This window comes from Vanellus vanellus (genome assembly GCF_965231255.1).
Source record: "Vanellus vanellus genome assembly, chromosome: 2".
In the NCBI taxonomy this organism is placed as follows: domain Eukaryota; kingdom Metazoa; phylum Chordata; class Aves; order Charadriiformes; family Charadriidae; genus Vanellus; species Vanellus vanellus.
The window spans coordinates 144253415-144274082 of NC_138906.1; the positions used below are offsets into that span (position 1 = coordinate 144253415).

Genomic DNA, 20668 nt, shown 5'->3' on the forward strand with positions numbered 1-20668 from the left:
AGCTTGCACAGATGTAAGTATGTATCCCTTTGGTGTTTAAATGTTAATGGAAGGTACACAGCTAAATCCATATCTGGTACTTTGAAAATATATAGTTTGGCATTCTCTTAAGCATTTGCTATTACTTCTACTGTTTTTCATTAAAAATAAAACCATATTTCTGTGCTGTACAAAATCTCTGTTCCTAAAATGCAAAGACTTTTAGATCTGTAACAAACAGCAAGCAGCCAGAAAGGGATTTATTAAGATTACGTATCCTTCATATTAACATCTGTTTTAGCATATATTGGAAGGAAAAACATTTTAATGTACTGTTTGTGTTTGTTAATGGCTATCTTTTACTTTCCTGGATTATAATAAAGAGTCTTTAAAATAAAAATAATCAATAAAACTTATGCCCACTGTCATAAGCATGAAACACAATATATTCCTATCCTAAATTATTTAAACGGGACTGTTTAAAATTTATGACATTACCCTGGAAAGAGGCTCACAAAGGATGAGTCATATTTTTGAGAATTTTCATGTGTTATGCAGCAATGATTACTTGCAGAGTGGCTGATGAAATATTTGGAAAGGGAAAGAGTAATCTCTCCAAATCAAGTTGCATAACTTTGATGTACATAAATGTAATCCATTCAGTAGTCCAAGCAGAAAAGTAATATTTATGGCCCAAGCACAAAAACCTAGAGCTCTAGTTGTAATTCTTACTAGGAAAGCAAAACTGGAACAGGGAAGATGACGAAGGAGGGAAGAGGAGAAATTCATCCTTGTGAAGGTAAGCGATGCTTACTGTGCTGCCTTTGCTGATTCTGGATGTAAGAAAATATAATACAACTTAAATTGCGTAGAAATTGTAATGCAAATTAATAAGATGATTCCATGCAGGGGGCTGTAAATTCAGGATGCCTTTAACAGAGTCTACTTTGTGTCAACCCTGCCTATTTTTGGTCCTGAGCTGACCACTTATATAAGGAAATGCCAGAAGACATGGAGATGTGGCAGCTTTCCATTAGCAGACTGGGTTCCAATTGCTATTCCCAAGGGACTGCTTTCACCCTTGATGTTTCTTGAAAGCCTCTGCAGCATGCGCAGCTCTTCTTGTCAACTTACTGTATGCATATCTCATTGGGTATATGTGTGTGCATGTGTACGTACATATGTACATGTACATACCCATCAGAGAAGGATGAGATTTAAAAAAAGATCAAATTTATTTCTACTATATTTCACCTGAAAACAATCTTTATAGATGGCCACTATATCTTCAGAGCTAAAGTACCTGAAACTCTCAAAATATATTTAACTTCTGGACTGTTGAAAAACCTCTTTAGTACCATCTTGGAAGTTGACTTAGGAATCATGTATTTTCAAAACTCAACTACAGCAAATTAGCACATACAGCTCCATAACCAAACCCCTTCAGAAATAATTATAACAAACAACAATGGCTAAATTCCCTAAACAAGCTTAATTCAGCCCCCACCTGTGCACACACTATGCGGTACTCTGAATCAGAGCTACAAGCTGTATTTTCCAGGCTATTGCCGGTCTTGAACTTTTCCCAGAAGAGCTGCGCCATTAGCAGTCCAGCTGTATAGTCCAAGAGCTTTTAAATCCTTACCACCCTGAAAGAAGGGCGGTTGTGCTCAAGATCCTCACTGTCATCTGTCACCATCTCTGGATTTAAACAAAGTGGCTTTTTCACTGAGGCTGCCTGGCCTGCCAGCAGCAAAACTAGGAACACATTTGCTTGCTTTCTTTCAAGGTGCTCACAGCTGAGAAATCACGGTTCTCTACTCAACAGTGCAATGTGCTCACCTTGGACAGGTTCTTCAAAGAATTCGATTAGGGACTATATCTGAAGTATAACAAACTTTTACTGAAAATGACCAAATTCTGTGTTTGCCAATGACTTATGAATTAGAGAAACTTGAGTGAGGTTTTATAGGAATGGCTAAAGACCAGCTTGGTGCCAAATTTCAAGTACTTTTTCAAAATCACAGAGAAACTAGAACACTACAAGGGGAAGACCATAAAAATTCAATACATCTAAACCAGAGTATTCTCCCCTCAATCTGGTTCACAGAAAAAAAGCTGAGCTACTTCAAAAAGACATAAACAAACACAAATACGTACCAGAACACACACATTATGGCCTGAGAGGAGGTAACCAAGTATAAAGTAGTTTGGCCAAACTGACAGTTGATGCTACCAATGTCACCTGGAAGTCCATCATGAGGTACAACCTACTGCCAAAGCGTCCTTGCAATACAAAACAATGCAAACATCACCTGGGTGAAACTTGCAGAGCTTACAAGTCAAAAATAATGGTGTTTGGCTTATAGGTGCACCCCTAAGTGAATGCCGTATTATGATAGAGAATGTATCAACAGTAATAACAATGTCATACATACCCAATTTTACTTCTGTATTTCTGGTACATGCTGCACAAACGTTTCTAGACTTCACAGAACGGTATTCTTAACAGTATCGAAAAATGGCCTACGTAAAATTTACCTGCAAAGGGCTGCAGAGTTATGATAAATTACTTTCTTTCACATGACATCCTCAGTGATTAATAATAGATACGACTCGAGACTACTGCAACAGATTTTATCTGACACAATAGAGGAAACAAATAACATTGTAGTAACTAACCACAGGCAGTCCAAACTCCCTCCTCCCCATCCCCAAACAAGATAAACATTTTGTCCTATTGTTTCACTATTAAATTAAAGGGAAAAAAAAAAAACAGTAATTTATAAATTGATTTACTTATTTCAAGCATGCAGAAAGTCCTGAACTTTAAAACCAGACATTTTTTGAGAAAGCATTAGCAATACAGACATGGCTAATACAAAGACACATCAAGTAAACAAATGGCAACACACAGAATACTGTATAAAAAATGACTGAGCCTTAACCAAACTGGGTCCTGATATCAGATGAGTATGGAGGGGTACCACAATCCAGACAAATTATTTTTTAGCTGACATATGTTAAGTTATGCTAATTATTGTGATTATGCTAACTATACATGAAAATTGAGAGCCAAGAGGAAATAGCCAGGAAACAATTGCTTTTTTTTTTTTTTTTTAAATTCTATTTGCATACATAAAATACAAAAATTAAGTAGGATTTTTCAAGCCTGAGGTTTTCTAAATAGCAAACAGAAGTCATAAATCACGTGGAGTAACTGCTGATTAAGTATTCAACGAAAATTATATGATATTCTTCTTGTGTGAATAATACGGAGTCAAACAAGGTGTTATGTTCACTCAGAGATGTTCGGATACATCAACAAATCGTTCTGTGTAATCACCAGGATAAAATAGTATGAAATCCCACAGCACAGAAGAAAGGCAGGGGCAGCAAAGAGTGTCAATGCCCGCAGACAGCTGAGCTTTCCTTGGGTTCTCCAACCCTTATCCAACCCCTTCTTACGCACGAATCACAAGCAAGGTTTTCAACTACTTTAGCACTGAACAACTGTAGGCTTTACAAGAAAGAATTCACAGAGACTAATTTTTTTAGCTTGTCTTCAGTAAATCTTCAGGGAATTGTATCTTTATTATGGAGGAAACTTTGCCCAGACTCATTGAACGCCATTTAAGAGCAACCATTACTACACAGGCAACTTGGCCGACATCAAGGTGAACACTTTCATTTTTAGCAGAGATAAAACACATAGGTCACAGAATGACTGAAATTTTCTCATGTGTTACACACCCAGCTAACAGACTATTATTTTAACTACTGTAAACAGCACATTTTTTTTTTTAATCTAAGACTTAGACAATGAGATTTTTCAAATTATTTAAGACCTGGATATTTAAAAACAGGATAAAAGCATGACTCGTTAGAAATACGTACTGAGAAGCTACATTTCATGTATTTTAAAACCTTGAAAAATGGTAAAAGGCATTCTTTTTAAAAGGCTTCTCTTTATTTTCATGTGCAAAATAGAAAAGTAATCAACATGCTAGGAAAACAACACTTTATCATCTTCATGAATAACCTTTTTATGATTTTATTGAAGTTAAAATTCATATGGAACCATTCCAAAGCACTTTAAAATAGGATAAAAGAAATTTTAAAAGACAGCCTAGCCAGTCAGCCTACATACCACAATTCCCCATTTGCTCCTCCAACTTCGAACAACTCTGTCATAATTATAAGCAACTTAATGGCTTTGCCTATTGGAAATCCAGTGGACATGAAGTCTGCCCAACGAAGATCACATGCAAGCCCCAGTCTATGCATTTTCATTGTATGGGGTGGGGGAAATCCCAAGCCAGATAAATGCGTAGAAATATAAATGAAATAAAGGAACTGGCTAGTGAGGCAGAAGATGCTAAAAAACAGGAGTATGACAAGCAAGATTACTTATAGCTAATCTCTCCTGGTCTTGGAATACATCTCTCTACTACCATTTTTACCTGATAAGAATTCTGATCTAAGGCAAGCACATCAACCAAGACAATTCCATAGGAGTCAAAAGCTTATGGGGGAAAGAGGAAAGGGACAAAAAAGAAAGATAATTAGGGAGCAGATGACAAAATTATAGACTGTTCATTAGACAATTACTCAGATAGATGAAGTTACACAAGATGCTATCACAATTATCACAAAGTTACCACAGTTACAGATTTTTACTCTAATCCTAAACATAAATCCATTAGATGTTGGGAATTAAATTGCTCCTGGAGCCCATTTATTTCAGTTATTTTAGTAGAAGGACATGAACATATGGTGGAAATTTGTCCTTGCCTAAAATTACTCTGCTTGTACTATGCACATTACAAACATGCAGACAGGGAATGGCACTGCCAGATGTAGCGAAGGGAATAAGAGTTTAAGAACGGGGGGGGAAAGAGGGAAATGCTTCCTACCATCCCTTTCACACATCCTAATGAAATACCATTTGCTAGAACAGTAAAAATTCATAGCACTTCAAGGTCCAGAAGGACTAGCCACAGCTGTGGTGCATGTACCCACATTAGGAATACATGGAAAAAAAAACAGGAACAGGCACTGAGAAGTGAGAAGTCTGACTCAGACAGATAACCTGATACTGTAAAGCAGATGTGGGGTGAGAAAGACATGCAGATCCACCAGCATGGAGAGGTATAACTGCAGTCAGCACCATATTGCACTGACAGAGCAATATAATGTCACCGAAGGAGGCAACATTTCTGTAGCAAAAGGAGATAAATGTCATGTCACTGGTATAGAAACAATCAAGCTACACGGGGACTCAAGAGATTTCTCCCCCCACCCCAAGCTTCCCCAAAACCAAAAAGAAACACAACTGAGAACAAAGGAAATGAGAAACATGAGAGATCTCTGAACTAGAGGTGCTGCCTGCAGATAAGAATGAAAGGCTTTCCACTAAGAAATGAGACAAAGACAGAACAACAAAACACAGGAGAACACTGATTGTAAGGAGACAGTTCTGACCAGGCTGGTATATTTTATCTTTTCTTTACTCATTTGCATCCCTCCCCTTCCACAATCAAGAATACAAAGGAGACCTTGATCTACCCAAAGTCCTATTTTTGCAACTACTTTGTCTTTCAGTTCAGAAAGGACTGCAAACTTTCAAAGACTGGAAATTCCTCTGGTTCTAGCCCTTGAAATAAAAATACCATGCCAATAACAACCCTGAAGGTCATCTCCTCATCTAGCTCAAGGAGAATGGAGAATTCAACGGAAAATATTCTAAAGTCTCTAGAGCATTTTGGTGGCCAACATAAGAGTAACTGTAATTCAAAACCACTGCAAGACAATGAGCCATATCAATTATTTTCTGAACTATCAAAAACTTGTTCATTTGCATAATATGTAAGGACAGAAACAACAAAGAGAAATTAATTCCTTACCACTGGAAACCAAAATTCTGATTTTCAACTGAAACAATAAGATCAAGCATTTCCAAATTAAGAAGAGTACAGAGAATTTAGTGCTGTTCCCCATTTCTGAGAAGCCACATTTCAGATGACAAAGTAGAACAAATTAAATCCTTATTTATTTATTTATTAAAGCCAATATTTAGACTCTGGTAAACTTGGGGCCCTGAGTATCTCATTGAAGTGTTTCCAGCTATACAAAAACAGATCGATGTCCTTGAACTGAAAAATACAGCATAAAGTCAAGGACTGCACAGAAAGAGAGGCCACTTATTCAGGCATCATCATTTTCAGGACACGCAAAAACTCCCAACAGAACAAACGCTTACAGTGCTCTCTTCTTTAGAAAACAACTGGAAGAGGAAAAGTATTGGGGAACTCCATATTGATGACATCTGTTTTCACTGTCTGTATTTTTCCTCAGTTTATAAACAGAGGACTTGCTCTTTCCACCTGTAACCTGTTGAAGTTATCCTAGGTACCAACAGTCAAGATTATTTCTCTCATATCACTACCATAAAATTTTAGTTAAAATTCTTTAAGCTCCGCTAGCCTCCCAATTAAACTTACATGCTCCCAGCCTTCAGTTTTTTATAAGCATTCATCCCTGTGACTACAATGGTAACCTGATTCACTCAGAAGACCAACAAGGAGGTGTGAGGCTTACCTCATTCAGAGTCTGCTGATGCAGACCAACGCCCCATGCTCGCAAGCTGTGGTTCTCTGGGAATGGAGGAAGAAGCAAATTTGGGAAAACAGTGGTGACAGGAGCGACAGTTACAAGCAGCCGCAGGAAGAAATATTCTCCTTCCTATTGCTTTTGTTCTTTTTGTTGTTGGGGCCCTCTGAGATGGGAGGCACAGGAGGAATCACATCTCCTTTGTTCTTTTTCCTTGATGCTGTACTTAATTTCCTTTTCTTGTGCTAAAGGTCAGAGGAAGGAGAAAGTATTGCTACAGGGAGTAAGAAGCCAGAGGTCTAAGGCAGTTGTGGATCCGTTCATAACAGGCAGGAGACCAAGAATTATGAAGAGATTAATCATCTGGGACTTAGGTTTTCCAGGTATTTTTCTTCCAGTTACAAACGTTGATCATAACTGCAGAGGAAACAGCTGCTACTAGGACAGACAGAACAATCAATTTCTTTTTCATTTTGGGCTTTTTATTTGAAACTAATTGAAAGACCAGAACAACAGCATTTATAAAAGGTACCCAGAATAACAAAGAATCTTCTGTTGATTTCAAGTCACATGTTACTTACATACAGAAATCATTTGATTTTGGTAGCTTATAGTCATAGTGATATTGATCAAAGGCACCTGCAACTGTCTTGGTTGCACATGCACTGTAGTAATTATGCATGCAAATGAGGAAATTAGACATTTTGTGGTTGATCACCAGTATAATTACTATAACTGAATATACGATCATGGTAACTGTACACACAAATTACACATGCATGCAGTTTTAAAAACCAAGCGCTGCATTCATTGTCTCTATTTTGATAATGTCCTATGGAAACACTCCTCCACTGGAAACAATTAAAAGTATTAACTTTTAAAAAGATGTACATTTATTCAACGGTCTACTGAACATTAAAAAAATATAATAATCCAGTAATTTTGTTTTCCAAGCTGATATATCAGCAAAATCTCACCACTGTCATAAGATTTACCAACTTGAAAAGAATAAAACATTTAAACATATCCTGTTATTCCTCCTTTTTATATGTATTTATTAATTTGTAACTTCAATAAGATTTTAAAGGATAGGTAATTATTTGAAAAAATAATGCATATGGTCAAAATTTTTTAAAAGACCTGAGCTAAATTTCCATTAGCTCATCAAAACTCTAATAGAGGTAAGTGGAAATATTTTTAAAGTTTGGATTTTTATCAGCCTAAACACTTAAATATACAGGATTTGATTATACTTCAGACCAGAAGAGTTGGTGCATTTGAACCCAAAAAAGGTATTGTTCTAAGGTACATAAACAACAACATGGAAAATATGCTTTCATCTCCCAAGCCCAGATTTTGATCCATCCATATTAACAGAAGGAACAATTTTGCTAGGGCAAAAGCATTTATTATGAAGTATTTCAAATAATATGACAGAAGTAATAAAATATTTAGATATTGCTGTATTCTGGCAGATCACGGCGTAGTCGTATTGCCTTCAGCTTCTCTACTTTGATTTTTGTTCGCAACAGTTCTTCTTCCAGTTGCTGCTTTCTTTTCAAACCATCCCTTTTTTCTTGGACATAAAGACCAATTTTTCTTTGATTCTCTAATATTATTTGATGCTCTTCTTTCAACATTTGTAACATCTGTGGGTCATACCCACACATTGGTCTAAAGCGTTCTCCAACCTCAAGCCTAAAAAACTCATCTCTTCTTGGTACAGGAGAGGGAGACATCATCACTCTCATATCAACTGAAGATACTGATGTTGAAGGAGATCTTTCCATAATATGCACCAGCTGGTGTTCTTCCTCTTGTTCTAAGTTCTCATTTTGCTGTGAGTCTATAATCAAAGAAGGAGGAGGTTTGACATCCTCTTCCGATTGCAACTCCATCATGACTGTCGCAGGATGGTGATCCAACATTGCCTGTGGTGAACTGGTAGCAGCAATTGTTTCTTTATCGATACTAGCACTAGAACACACAAAATCATATTTAAATAATCCATTAAAAACTATTTCAAAAGGCGTAGCTGTAAGTAACCAAAGCTTCATTTGAAATACTACTCTGCTATCTATGCCTGAGTCTCTGCTTCATTACATGAACACCACCTGTACCTCTCCTTTCCACCACACATATAGAGCCCTGTCTTATTCAGATTCTATTGCTATAAAGGCAGTATAGCTGACAGACAACTATCCTGGTAGGCCCTTCTTCTGATACCAGCGAAGCAAGAAGGGGTACTAGTGACAAATAAGAATAAAACCAAAGCAACAGCGATGCAAGTGACAGAGGAAAGGCTTTATATAATATATAACGTGATTTTAAAGGGGCATAAATTTAGATAGAGTGGACTGTTTCCATCTTCCAAACTTATTCGTCTACTCCTGTTCTAATGTGTTGCCCACTTCTGATTTGTGCACCCAAGTATTTGGGGTTTTTTTAATGTAAAACAATCACTGAAAAAATTACACAGAGCCTTGGGAGAAGAAACCAGAGCCAAATGATGACCCTGCCAGTAGATTAGGGAACCACGCTAATCCTTGCTCCTTCTCTTTGAATAGGTGATCTCAATATTTTTCTGAAGCTTCAAGAGAAGACACAGAAATGTTTCCATTAAGAACAGCCTATAGTTCTGTGCATTTCTTTTTGAAAGTACAACACCCACCTGACTCATGTGTCTTTGTGTAAACCCCTGAGTCAGCAGCACCTCAAATCGTGATTTGACATTTGACGGTAATAATGGCTCAAGCTGTTCCTGCCACTTCTCTACCATCAGCTGTGTTTGAAACCCTACACTTCTGCACATCACTCCTTTATTCAGGTAATGCTTTTTTAAGCCAAATCAGCTTCTTGATCTATTTTACAGTACAGATCTACAAAGGATACTTTCAGCACGACTGCGAAGGCAGTATAGAGTAACATGGGAACAGGAATATATTAAATTGGTACTGACTGAAGACAGTGCATCATCATGGCCATGACTGTCTAAAACAGAGGCTATAACTAACTGGTGGTTGCAGATAGGAGACATTCCCCAACCCCTGAAGAACTCAGCTGCTGCTGCTAGCAGCTAAAGGCTGTGAGCAGACCCATGATTAATGTAACATTCACACAGACTCCCCAAGCCTGGAGGACCTGAGTTGCTGTCTATTAAAATAGGGGGCGGGAGGTGTTTGTTTACACTTTTTAAACTCCTTTTGAGCCCTACAAGTCACAAATTGAGAAACACTATCTGATTATTAAAACACTGTCCTGGTTAGCAATAGATGTGGGTTCAAATTCCCAGAAGCAAAGGAGAAATTTAATTTGTACATCCTACTTCTCACATAAATGCAGTAACTCCTTAATCAAAAGGTGTCATAATCATCTCTTCTGCATCTCCCATGGTCTTCAAAACTCTTGGTTTAAAAGAAATAAACAGTCATGATTGCAATTTCCAAAGGACCCTGATCTAGCCTGCCATCCATTAACACAAAAGTGCATTTTCTAGAATAAAAGCATGAAAGCTTCTCAATATTCAACTGTAAAATATTCAACAGGGTCAGAGCAATATATTTTCCAAAAATTAATCCTGTCAACCACCCAAATTATTTTAACTCAAGATTTATTTAAAAAAAAAAAACAAAACAAACAACAAAAAGGTCCATCTGAAAGATGTATTGAAAATAGACCTTTCATTTATTCCGCAAAGAAAACACCAGGATAATCTTAATTCTATTGACTGTTACCTGAGCTGCCTATAGAGTAACAATTACATCACCTTACTCCCTCCTCCTCATGCCACAAAGCTTCACTTTTTCCTATATACCTCTTTCTCACATTCCTTTTACTCCTCTCATTGAGCATTGGAAGCATTATCCTGCACACAAATTTTCACTTGTTTTCCCCAGTGCTGACTGTAATTCTGGGTTTCCCCCTCTTCACAACCGCAGCTTCTAATACAGCTTCCCTCCTTCTTATTTGCTGGCTCCCGGCCAGCTTCTAGCCTGAGAAAAGTGGAAACAACCGGCAGGAGAAGCAGGTCACTCTGACAAAAGGAAACAGAGAAAAAGCAGAAAGAGAAAGTGAGAGAGGTTAGAGAAGAAAGGTAGGTACGATTTAGTCTAACATAGACTAGAGCCTCCAAACAGTGAGAAATCCACCTCTTAAAGCATAATCCACACTGAACTAGAAAATTACCGAATCTTCAGGTAACTCTGATGAGGTGCTTTTATTTTTTTTTCCTCTCCTTAGAGTCAGTCTCTAAAGAGGAAAACAATTAGACAGCAAAGAGAGAAAGAAGGAATTGAGAAACAAAAGAGCCGCCTGTATGGTGGTTACTAATGTTGTTTCTGACAACTTGACTGAAAGAAAGACAAACAACAGTTACCACAATTGGGGGATGGTGTTTATAACCCTGCAGGCACCCATGATTCACCAGGTTTTGTTTAATCACAGCGAGCTAGAAATTGCTTAAAGGTGCGATTAAGAATTTGGATTCATTTTAAGTTGTATTTCCCTCCTACAAAACCTAAGCCGTATCCTGGTGAGTTAAAACCCAATACAGAGTTTTGAAAATCAGGGTAAAATGCAACTCTCAGTTAAAATTATAACTATCAAATAATGATGTATTTGGTCAGGGGAAAAAAATAATCTTTTCAATTATATTCTTTTCCTTCACCACACAGTGTATTGGCTGTTCCTAGGAATAACCATTTTGGGCAAGCAGTAATAAAGTCAATGTTCCCAGACCCATAAGGGACTGCAAAAAATGTTTAAATTTTAGGCGACAAACTATGGAGATCATTAGCTCTTAATCATTCACAAAAAAGGCATCAGTGCTTTTTATAAGCCGATCTACAAACCAAAGTTCTCACACTATTTTTTTTTTTCCTCCTTACAAAACTTGGTAGTCAAGACACTGCAACCTTTATTAGCGCAATTAAAAGCCTCGTTTTGTTCCAGAGAATTCTTTGGAACAGTTCCTCCAGGGGCATTCACCAGGAGCAGCAGCACAGCCCAGTTGCTTCAGACTTCTTTACGCAAAGGACCCACAACAGCATATTTTTAGAGCATCTGGCACGTTGGGATTTAGACAATTGTTACCATTCAGCTCAACCAGTGGCACCATGAATCCAATTCAGCGTGTGTGCGCATGCCAGCTTTTCTTAGAGTGTTACGCTGCTGCACCAACTATCAGTATATCTGATTAAAATATGGAAAGTTCGCTTCCCATTAATCCGCTTGGGAAAATAAGAAAAATCAGAGATTTCTTAAGGTTGCTGGGGAGTTATTTGACTTTTTTCCCCCTCCTCCCTAGCTTAGTTTTTGTATCTGGAGGAACCAAAACCTGACCCAGGCATTTTTTGATCCCTCAAGGACCAATACAGAACCAGCAGAGTGTTGCAAGTCAGATATGAGGGGCATTAGCCAGCTGTGAGAGAAAGCCTGCATGCTGCCTGCCTGTATTATGTCTGGCTCAAATCTAGACAGTGTGTCTCACTTTACTGAGCAGTAAAAAAAAAAAAAAAAAAAAATCCTACAAAAAAAAGAAAACTTCTAGTGCTGTACCTCCCAGTTTCTCTCTGTATTTAAACTACCTAACATACGATATAGAACTGCTCGGAGTTTAGACTGCAATTAGCTTTGCTCCAGTTCCAGGGAACCACCGTCAATGCAAGAAAAGTATAATTTAAAAAAACATTTGCACTCACAAAGGCACCGTGGTGTGGGGAGTCAATTTTTTTTTTTAAAGGATTGGGATCAGTTAAATTATAACATGCAAATGACAGAGTAAATGAGATAAAAAAAGGTGTAGGAGTAAGGTTTCTTAGCTCTGTGAACTAACTTTATTAAAAATCTTATATAAACTGGTAATAGTTCCATATGTTGCAAAATGACTGCAGTATTACCTTAAATGGAGGAGAATAGCCATCACTTTGCCAGTGTTTGAATAATCTGCCTATTAAAAGGTAGGGGAGGGGTAGAGGTTGGAGCTACTATTTCTCTTTGATTCTCTCTTAACCCTCACTTTCCAGAGTATGACAAAGACTCTGAAACAGGCTTTGAAAGAGAGCTGAAAAAAATGAATGCAGTGCTAAGTCACCATAAAGCTTCCCATAAAACAAAAGCAATATTATTTTGTCATTGTTCCCCATTTGGGGATTTTCTCTGATAAACATTTCCTTTAGGAGCCTGAAGACAAGCAAAGCGTTACAGAGTAGATAGGAGGCGCCATAATTTTCATTCAGTAACAAAATAAAAAGAATCATCTCACCTTTGAACACCGCTCCTGTCTCTTAAACACACATTGGAAATCTGTGGAATCATCTCCACAACTTTCTTGGTTGGCTCGGAAATGCTGCTTTTACAATCTGAGTGAGTCTCCTTTTGCTGCAATAGCTCCTGTTTGGCATATTCTTTGAGCCTCTTGTACAGCGTGCGCAGGCCCTGTGCAGTACGAGGAGGGCGATCTACTCCGATGGCATTGTAGTTATCAGCTATGATATCCCAGCATTTGTTTTTTTCCACTATTACAGAATGCTTATTGGTATGTTCCTCGAGAATTTTAACGTACGGCTTCACGAGTTTTAGCAAATCGAGCTTTTCAGATAAGGTAAAATTAGAAGATCTGGCCTTCCCAACCATTGTTATCTTTGAATTAAGGAAGCCGTTTCTGAAGCCACCATGCAGTCCCTAGCTCTGCTCAGCTCTTTTTCACAAACAGAAAAAGATCAGGCTTAACTAGGCTAGTCTCATTTAGGCCCACGCCTACAAGGGAGGGTTTATTAAAATTCCTTCAGCTTAAGCTGACGCAGGTTCAGGAAATCTGCTTAAGCCAAGCCTGACCTACATAAGGCTTCAGACTGAAGAAGACGAGAAGAAACAAGCAAAACGCACTTTTGTATGAAGAGACCAGACACACGCGGGATTTAAAAACATGAAGGTTTAAAGATTAGCACGTTACCCAGCTAAAAATTACCTAATTTCGCCGGAGTAACAAGCTCTGACACATCTCCCTAGCTCTCTCACACGTATCTCAGACTGAAACTGCGCTCGAGATGATTTTACATGTAACAACGGTCCCGTGTCGTTCCCCCACCACCACCCCCCCCCCCCAAAAAAAAAAAAGCAACAATTGCTTTGTGAGGCGCGTTGCGCCTTAACGGGGCGCGGGCGGGGAAGGGCGCGGGCGGCGTGTGCGGGGAGCTCCCTGCCAGAGCCCCCGGCCGCCGCCATTTGCATAATGCTGGTCCTGCTGTCAATCAGGGGCGGCGGAGCCTCCAGCCGGTTAGGTTACACTCAGGCGCGGGCTTCCCGGCAAAGCTGAGCTTCTCCGGCGCTTGGCAGTCCCGCTCCGGCTACCTACACGGGGGCTTCTTAAAGAGGCCGCTTCTCACGGCGGCCGAGCCTCCCCCGGGCGGGCGGTCAGCCGGCCCCGAACGCCGCCGCGCCGGCACGGAATCGGCTTGTTCGGATGGCGTGGGCCGGCGGACGTGCCCCGCCGGGCTTTCAGCGCCCCTGTCATCGCCCCCCCTCCCTCCCCCCCCCCCCCCCCGCCGGCCGGGGACGGCGTGAGCGCGGGCTGGGGCTGCGCCCAGGCACGGCGACAGTCGGTCGCGACAGATTTACCGAGCCTGCGCCTGCTAGGATTTTCATAATATCCACCAGGAAACAACCTACTTGTATAATAATGCTTCCAGGCATGCCTGCGGGATAAAAAAAAAAAAATTAAAAAAAAAACGTGATTTTTATTAACAAGATGTGCGCGCTCCGTGTGTGTGTGTTTCTAGTGTTTGCTCGAAAACGTATCACCTTAAGCCGAGCCTCCACGTAAAAAATGGGCGCAGGGCTTTACATTTCTGTGGTGTAAACTAAATCAACAAGCCAGAGAAAGAGAAAAACCTGCAGATGCGAGGAAAGGTGCTCTTGAATACAAAAAGCAAAAACTAAGTTTGAAAAACGTCGTACAGGAGTGAAAGAGTGCGGAGGGTGGGAACAGACACCACTGGAGAGAGCCGCAACAGCTTCTCGAGCTTAACATGTTCAGCCTTGAAAACAAGGGAGCCTAGAAGGGGGGTGAAGGAAAGGGAAATCTAATTATAGTTTGAAATACCTTAAGGCTATAAACATCTAGGTATAAACTTGTTTGCTCTAAGGGGAAAAAAAACCCCAAAGCCGACACAAACCGTATTCAAAACAAGAAATCCAAACTAAACAAAGGGCGACTTTTAACTGCTAAAAATCAATTAGCATTTAGAATAACAAGCACATTTGGAACCATTTCTGAGACTCGGCTTGCCCGTACCACCTAACAAAATTGCGACCAGTCCGCTTTGCTGGCATTGCTTTCAAGCCAAGAATAAATAAAGCATTTTATAGTCTGAAGCCCATTATACTAGAATTTGAGAAACAAAATACTTATGCGGTTAGAAGCACTGTATGAAAATCATCACTTTTAAACACCTAATCCTTCCCTATTTCCACACACTTTGCACTTTACTGATATTATGAGCAGAAAGCTGCTGGTTATCCTCTTTTTGTTTGTTTGTTTTAACTTATGCACTTGGTTGTTCCTCAGTAACTGAAAAATAAAAAAAAAATGAAAACATTTCAGGTAGTTTAGGCTCTGGCAGTGCAGAATTGAGGAGTCACGGGCGAGCCTCCGCTGTACCGCCTGCTGTTGAAGCAGCTGTGCAGTGCCCGGTGTCCTGACTTTTTAGTGACAAAAAGAAAGAAGACAGTGTTAGTTTGTGTGATTGAAGGCTCCTCCACAGACACAAAAGAGCACAGATGAACAGGGTCAGGCAAAGGAACCCCAATAACCCACATGAAAGAAACTGAGCCTTCAGTCCAGCTGCTGGCACAGCTGTTGGAAACACCAGCAGCCCAGTGGGCCAGGGGCGAGACGGAGAGGCTCTCTCCAGATCACCTTGCAGAGTCAATCACAGAATCACAGAATTTTCAGAGTTGGAAGGGACCTCTAGAGATCATCTAGTCCAACTGCCCTGCTAAAGCAGGATTGCCTAGAGCACATTACTCAGGACTGCATCCAGGCGGGTCTTGAAAATCTCCAGGGAAGGGGATTCCACAACCTCCCTGGGCAGCCTGTTCCAGTGCTCTGTCAAAGGAGGGGGTTAGTGCCGACTGGGTATGGGACTCGTCGTGAGATGTCAGGAAGAGTATTTCAGGATTACAGAAGGCATACTACAGGAGATTTAGAGGAAGAACCGAAGGCAAGAAAAAGAAGGTATGAAAGTGGTTTGGGATAGAACAAGGATAGGAAAATACTGGGGGGGGGGGGGGGGGGGGGGGGGATAAAAGGGGCCAGGTGCATGTAAACAAGTGGCTGCTCAGTACGGTTGTCCAGCCATGCCCAGTGCCTGATCACTGCAGTTTGGCCTAGCTTCTTGTTAAACTACATTTGTAATTATTTTCCGGGGTGAGGGGAGTCTCTACTCTGCGTGCATGACTCTGCATGGAAGCATACGTGACAGCAACTGGAGTTGCACCATGGGTCACAGGGCCCCGGGTGCTTGGGGTGCCAGCAAACAGAGGCCAGAGCCCATGCATCCTGCCTGGGTACCAACATCCATGTGTGATCTCTGGCAGACAGCAAGCCGGACTAGCCAGCAAGTAGGCTTGGGAGCCAAGAACTGGAGCAATCGTGAGTCTGGGCCAGATACTGGAGAGACCAGAAAGTCTGAGATTTGGCTACTGGAGGGACCAGGACACCTGGGGTCTGGCCACCGGTAAGGTTATAAATCCAGACCAGCTGCCTCAGTGCAGGTCTGTGAGGCAACTGCGAGACCAGGGGAACCAGGGACCAGCTACTGAGCAGAGTTAAGAGTCTAAGGGCACTTGCTAGAGGGATCCATATTGTATACATATGTATTTTCCACAAACAGGCTTTCATCTGAATCAGCCAGTGAAGGGAAAGGATGACAGCACTGATGCAACTTGTGTTTGTGTGAGTGCTGCATTTTTTTGTATGGCTGACCGTATACATACGTATAGTGTGTACACATGCATGTGTGCCTCTTGGGAATACATCCTTGTGGACCTGGCTACAAGGAGATGCAGCATTCTTCTCTATACTGGGCTACCAGATGCAGCAACTCCTAATACAGACCTATCTAAACTTGTATTACTCTATCACCTTACTGCTTAATGTTGCTAGAGAGACCAAGTTTCCACACTAATGCAATTACAGCAAAATACCGCTACAAAGATTTCTTTTGAGCAAGTGCCTGAAGGAATCAGTCTGAATTACATATTGTTCTGCAGGAGTGTAAAATAACCCTTGTAAAAATGAAGCTGGCTGCCAACCAAGATTTTTTTCCTTCTTTTTTTTTTTTTTTTTTTTTTCCTTTTTAAAATAGCTCTGCTCATCAGCCTAAGGTCATATCAGTACTTGGATGAAAAATCACAGAAGGTGAGAAGCCTGGATATTAACGTTACATATAGACTTTTTTTTTGAGCTAAAACAATAGGCGTAGTTCCAAGACAGTTACAAAAAAAGAAATGTTGCTGCAGTCCACCCTCCATCCTACACCTTCCACCAACACTAGCACTTATGCAACAGCGTGCAGCCAGTTCAGAGAAATGATCTAGCTACAGACTAATCAATTTTTTTTTTTTTGGCAAGCATAGTTTAATAATTGGTTTAAGTCAACATAAATGTGGGACATTGCCAAAACAGGAATTTCTGCCTTCCCCCCAACCCAGTCATGTTCCTGCCCCTTCACTGTTCTTATTTGAGCACTCACAAATCTGCTGACCAAGTCAGGTCAGGGAACTGATTTGTCTCCAAATTAATCATTTTTTCTGAGCTGGGTTAGTTTTGACCACCAGCATTTCCTTCATCCAGTATGCCACAGCACAAATAACTCACACGAAATACATTGAAAAAGCTTCTTCAGACTCTATCTGGATCATTTGAGGAATATGGTCTGCAATGCACCCTACAAAAACTTGTATTAGCATAACTGAGGGGATAGCAAATCACAGGTATCGGGGAGGAAATTCTGGTCACTGATGAAGAAAATAGCCATACATGCACCCCTCGCATCACTTCACTGCCTTCCATACCTCCTGTTTTATTCCTATGCGCAAGGTACAGCTCATTTTTCCTTCATATTTTCCAGGCGGAATTCACTAATCTACTCAGAATTCTGAAAAGAAAAAAGTCTTGGATTCAGCTTTTTTTTTTTTTTTTAAGTTTGCTTGATTCTTTCCTTTAAAAAAAAAAAACAAAAAAACAGATGCTTCCCAATTTAAATGTAAATATTTAAATACCCAGTTATACCCAGTTTTCAAGTGGATGAAGTCTTTGTATTTGGAAGTTCATAAAAAATGGGAGCTGTGAGAACAGATCACAGTTTTTTCTAGGGAAAGGAAAATCAGCATGATTATTCAAAAACAGAGCAACAGCTAAGGTTGCAGAACTTCAACAGTTGGGAAATAAGACTCAAAACTACAGGTAACAGGTAAGTTCAGGTGTTTGCTGTGGAAAAGTCTAGAATTAATACCAGAAAAATTATTCAAATAGTGCATCCTGGAGAGCTATCAAGAGATGAATGAATCACAGCTATAATGCAGTCAGAGATTAAAGTAACCAAATGACTACGCATTGCTGAAAAAGTTCAATGGGTTCAAATTTTACAAGTGGCAGATTTGTATCGTGGCAAATAACTGCATCAAGTGGCCCATGTAAGTTTAGGCGCATTATGAGACAGAATACCTTCTAAAGGAGAATGTCTTAAATCAGGAAAGCATCCTGGATGGAGGGAGAGGAAGGATCCTCTGTCACACAGAACTGAAGAAGAATTTTTCATGACAGGCTTTAAAAAAAAAAAAAAAAAAATCACTTAAGGTACATGATTGAAAGACAAAAACAACATCTGAGAGAATTAGAGATGCCCTAAGAACGAATGTATCTTGAAATATGTAGTTTGAATCAGACAGCAAACTTGAATGTTGAAGGGAATGACGCCGGCTCAAGTGAATCAGGCTGGGACCTTCTAGTGCAAAAATTAATCAAATCAACAGATAAAGAATTGCTAAATTCTGTGAAGGTGCTCTGCCCACAAAGTGGTAGCCCCAGAATAAGTCTGAAGGGCATCTGTTCTTATTTAATAATGTGCAAGCAAACTAGCTCTGCAGAGATCTGCGTTTAGCATTTGCAGTCACCTAGGAGCCTGAAAATCTTAAGAACAAGAGGATGATTGCAATACTTGAATCAAAGCTGAAATGAAACCCTGATACCCCTGTGCTTATGAGAAACTGTAAGAAGATTCAGCAGCTAGGATGGGGTATGTTACACATCACTGAATATGCGAGGGTATATTGGCAGCAGAAACATTTGGCAAGTACTGAGGCAGTTGCTCGCTCTTGCAAATGAATTTGGCAGCTGCATAAGATGACTTGAGAGCGTCTATAGGTAGCAAGGGCTGCAAAAGTTCCATTAGGTCATCATATAGTCCTCTTCACTGACACGACAGCAAGACAGTGCCAAGTCATTCGATCTGCCTGTTTTAAGAGCCTGCTGCTGCAAGGGGTGGGTGAGAAAGTTTTCAACTCCAAAGGTCTCTCATAGGGACAGTTGTTTCATGGGTCATCTCCAAAACTAAGGGTTGCAGGCATTATTTACTAAGGAGAGGGTTGAGAAAGACAAAGGTGTGTCAGCCAAAAGTTGCAAGACACCTTCACCTGGAAGTTAGACTGCTTAAATACATTCTCACCAGACTTTTTAGAAATACTTTTAGATCGTTTGTGTTTCAAATAGCTTTCTCATTTCATTTAATTTCTTTTTTCTTATCTTCATCAACACTTTCACCATCTAAGTTGCACTTTCTCATTCTTATCCTTGCTGTACCTCAACCTCTCAGACCACTTCTTTCCTTTCTCCTGCACAATTATTTCTAATCCTCTGTCCTGCACTGGGAGTGGGGAGAACAAGGGGAAGCTTTATCACTTTTTTTCTGCATCTACTTCTCTGCATCTATTTCCGAGATCACCATCAAGCACGTATTAACTTCTAACAGTTCTTGCAACTGCTGCAAGATACAAGGGTGCACGTATTTCATGACAAACACAGAAAACACAGATGTTAACAATGTATTTATTACCTTTACACCACTCTCTTGAAACTAGCTTGAATTGCACAGGGCCTGCTCCAGAGCTCTTATCAGCTAAAATTCCAAGCATAAAAGCTAACTATACTTCTGTCCCTTCTGCTGGTATAAGGCATTCTCTCAACATTTAGCCCACTGAAATGGGAAATATCCAAATTAGACAATTAAAATGCCCCCCCTGCCAAATTTTAAAGAATTTATCTTGATCTCAGCCTGACATTCCAGGGCCCACACACTTAGATCTGCAACCATCCTTCAAACCGAGGTTGGCTTAAAACTACAGGACTCCAAAATATAATACTTAAGCGACTATAGAGTACCATGAATTAGCTCTTCGCTTTATAAGTCATGTCCTTAAAAAAAGAAAAGCTAAGAGCCCCATTCTTTACGAATTCAGAATTGCGTCCAGTTCCTAATACATGCTTGTATCTTCTCTGATCCTCTCTTCCAACAAGCTTTTGATGACTGATCAGAAGCAGCTGAGAAATACAGAAAGATTTGAAAGTATGATTTTCTCAGGATATTTTGCTTAAGTTCTTAAATCCCCATTAGCAAGATAGCCTCTAGAAACAAACAAAAAAAAAACCAAAAAAAAAAAACAGTGTAAGAAAAGCCAAGTTTCTGCAATTCTCCCATCTTTTCATCAAGGGATTAACATTTTGGAGATTATGCTTTTAAATACTAACCTCAAAATACTTCCCCATGCACTATTCCCTGCATTTGACATAGGAGCAGCTTTCTCCATTCTTTTAATTTTGCTCAGTGGATGCTTTGAGGACAGTGAGATAACCATCTTATCACTATCTTGTTGATTTTAGGAAAGTCGTATTGTGACAAAGCTTCTGTTTCAGGGGAAAACTTGAGGCCCAAAGCCAAAAGCTGGGACTGAACTCTAGTTGTGCTGGCATGGCAACAAAGGGGATCCAAACAATGAGCATAGCCACAGAAAGATTTGG

General features: G+C 39.9%; 2 protein-coding genes across 2 annotated transcripts in view; both read right to left on the bottom strand.

The window, feature by feature from the left end:
- The window catches only part of RAD54B (RAD54 homolog B), a gene marked incomplete at its 5' end in the record, with an annotated part of 68013 nt that overhangs the window by 35714 nt on the left and 11631 nt on the right, over positions 1–20668 (bottom strand). The gene's annotated exons all lie outside the window — the stretch shown is intronic.
- Positions 7112–13271, bottom strand: FSBP (fibrinogen silencer binding protein). The gene is made up of 2 exons (XM_082499349.1): positions 12854–13271; positions 7112–8568 (listed from the first exon to the last, which is right to left on the bottom strand). Exons 1-2 carry the CDS (start codon positions 13222–13224, stop codon positions 8043–8045), a joined length of 897 nt encoding a protein of 298 aa, XP_082355475.1. The 5' UTR covers positions 13225–13271; the 3' UTR covers positions 7112–8042.

Coding starts and splice junctions, on each gene's coding strand:
- FSBP (XM_082499349.1), bottom strand. CDS start 13,224: ATGGTTGGGAAGGCCAGATCTTCTAATTTTACCTTATCTGAAAAGCTC. Junction 8,569..12,853: donor GACAGGAGCGGTGTTCAAAG/GTGAGATGATTC, acceptor TGTGTGTTCTAG/TGCTAGTATCGATAAAGAAA.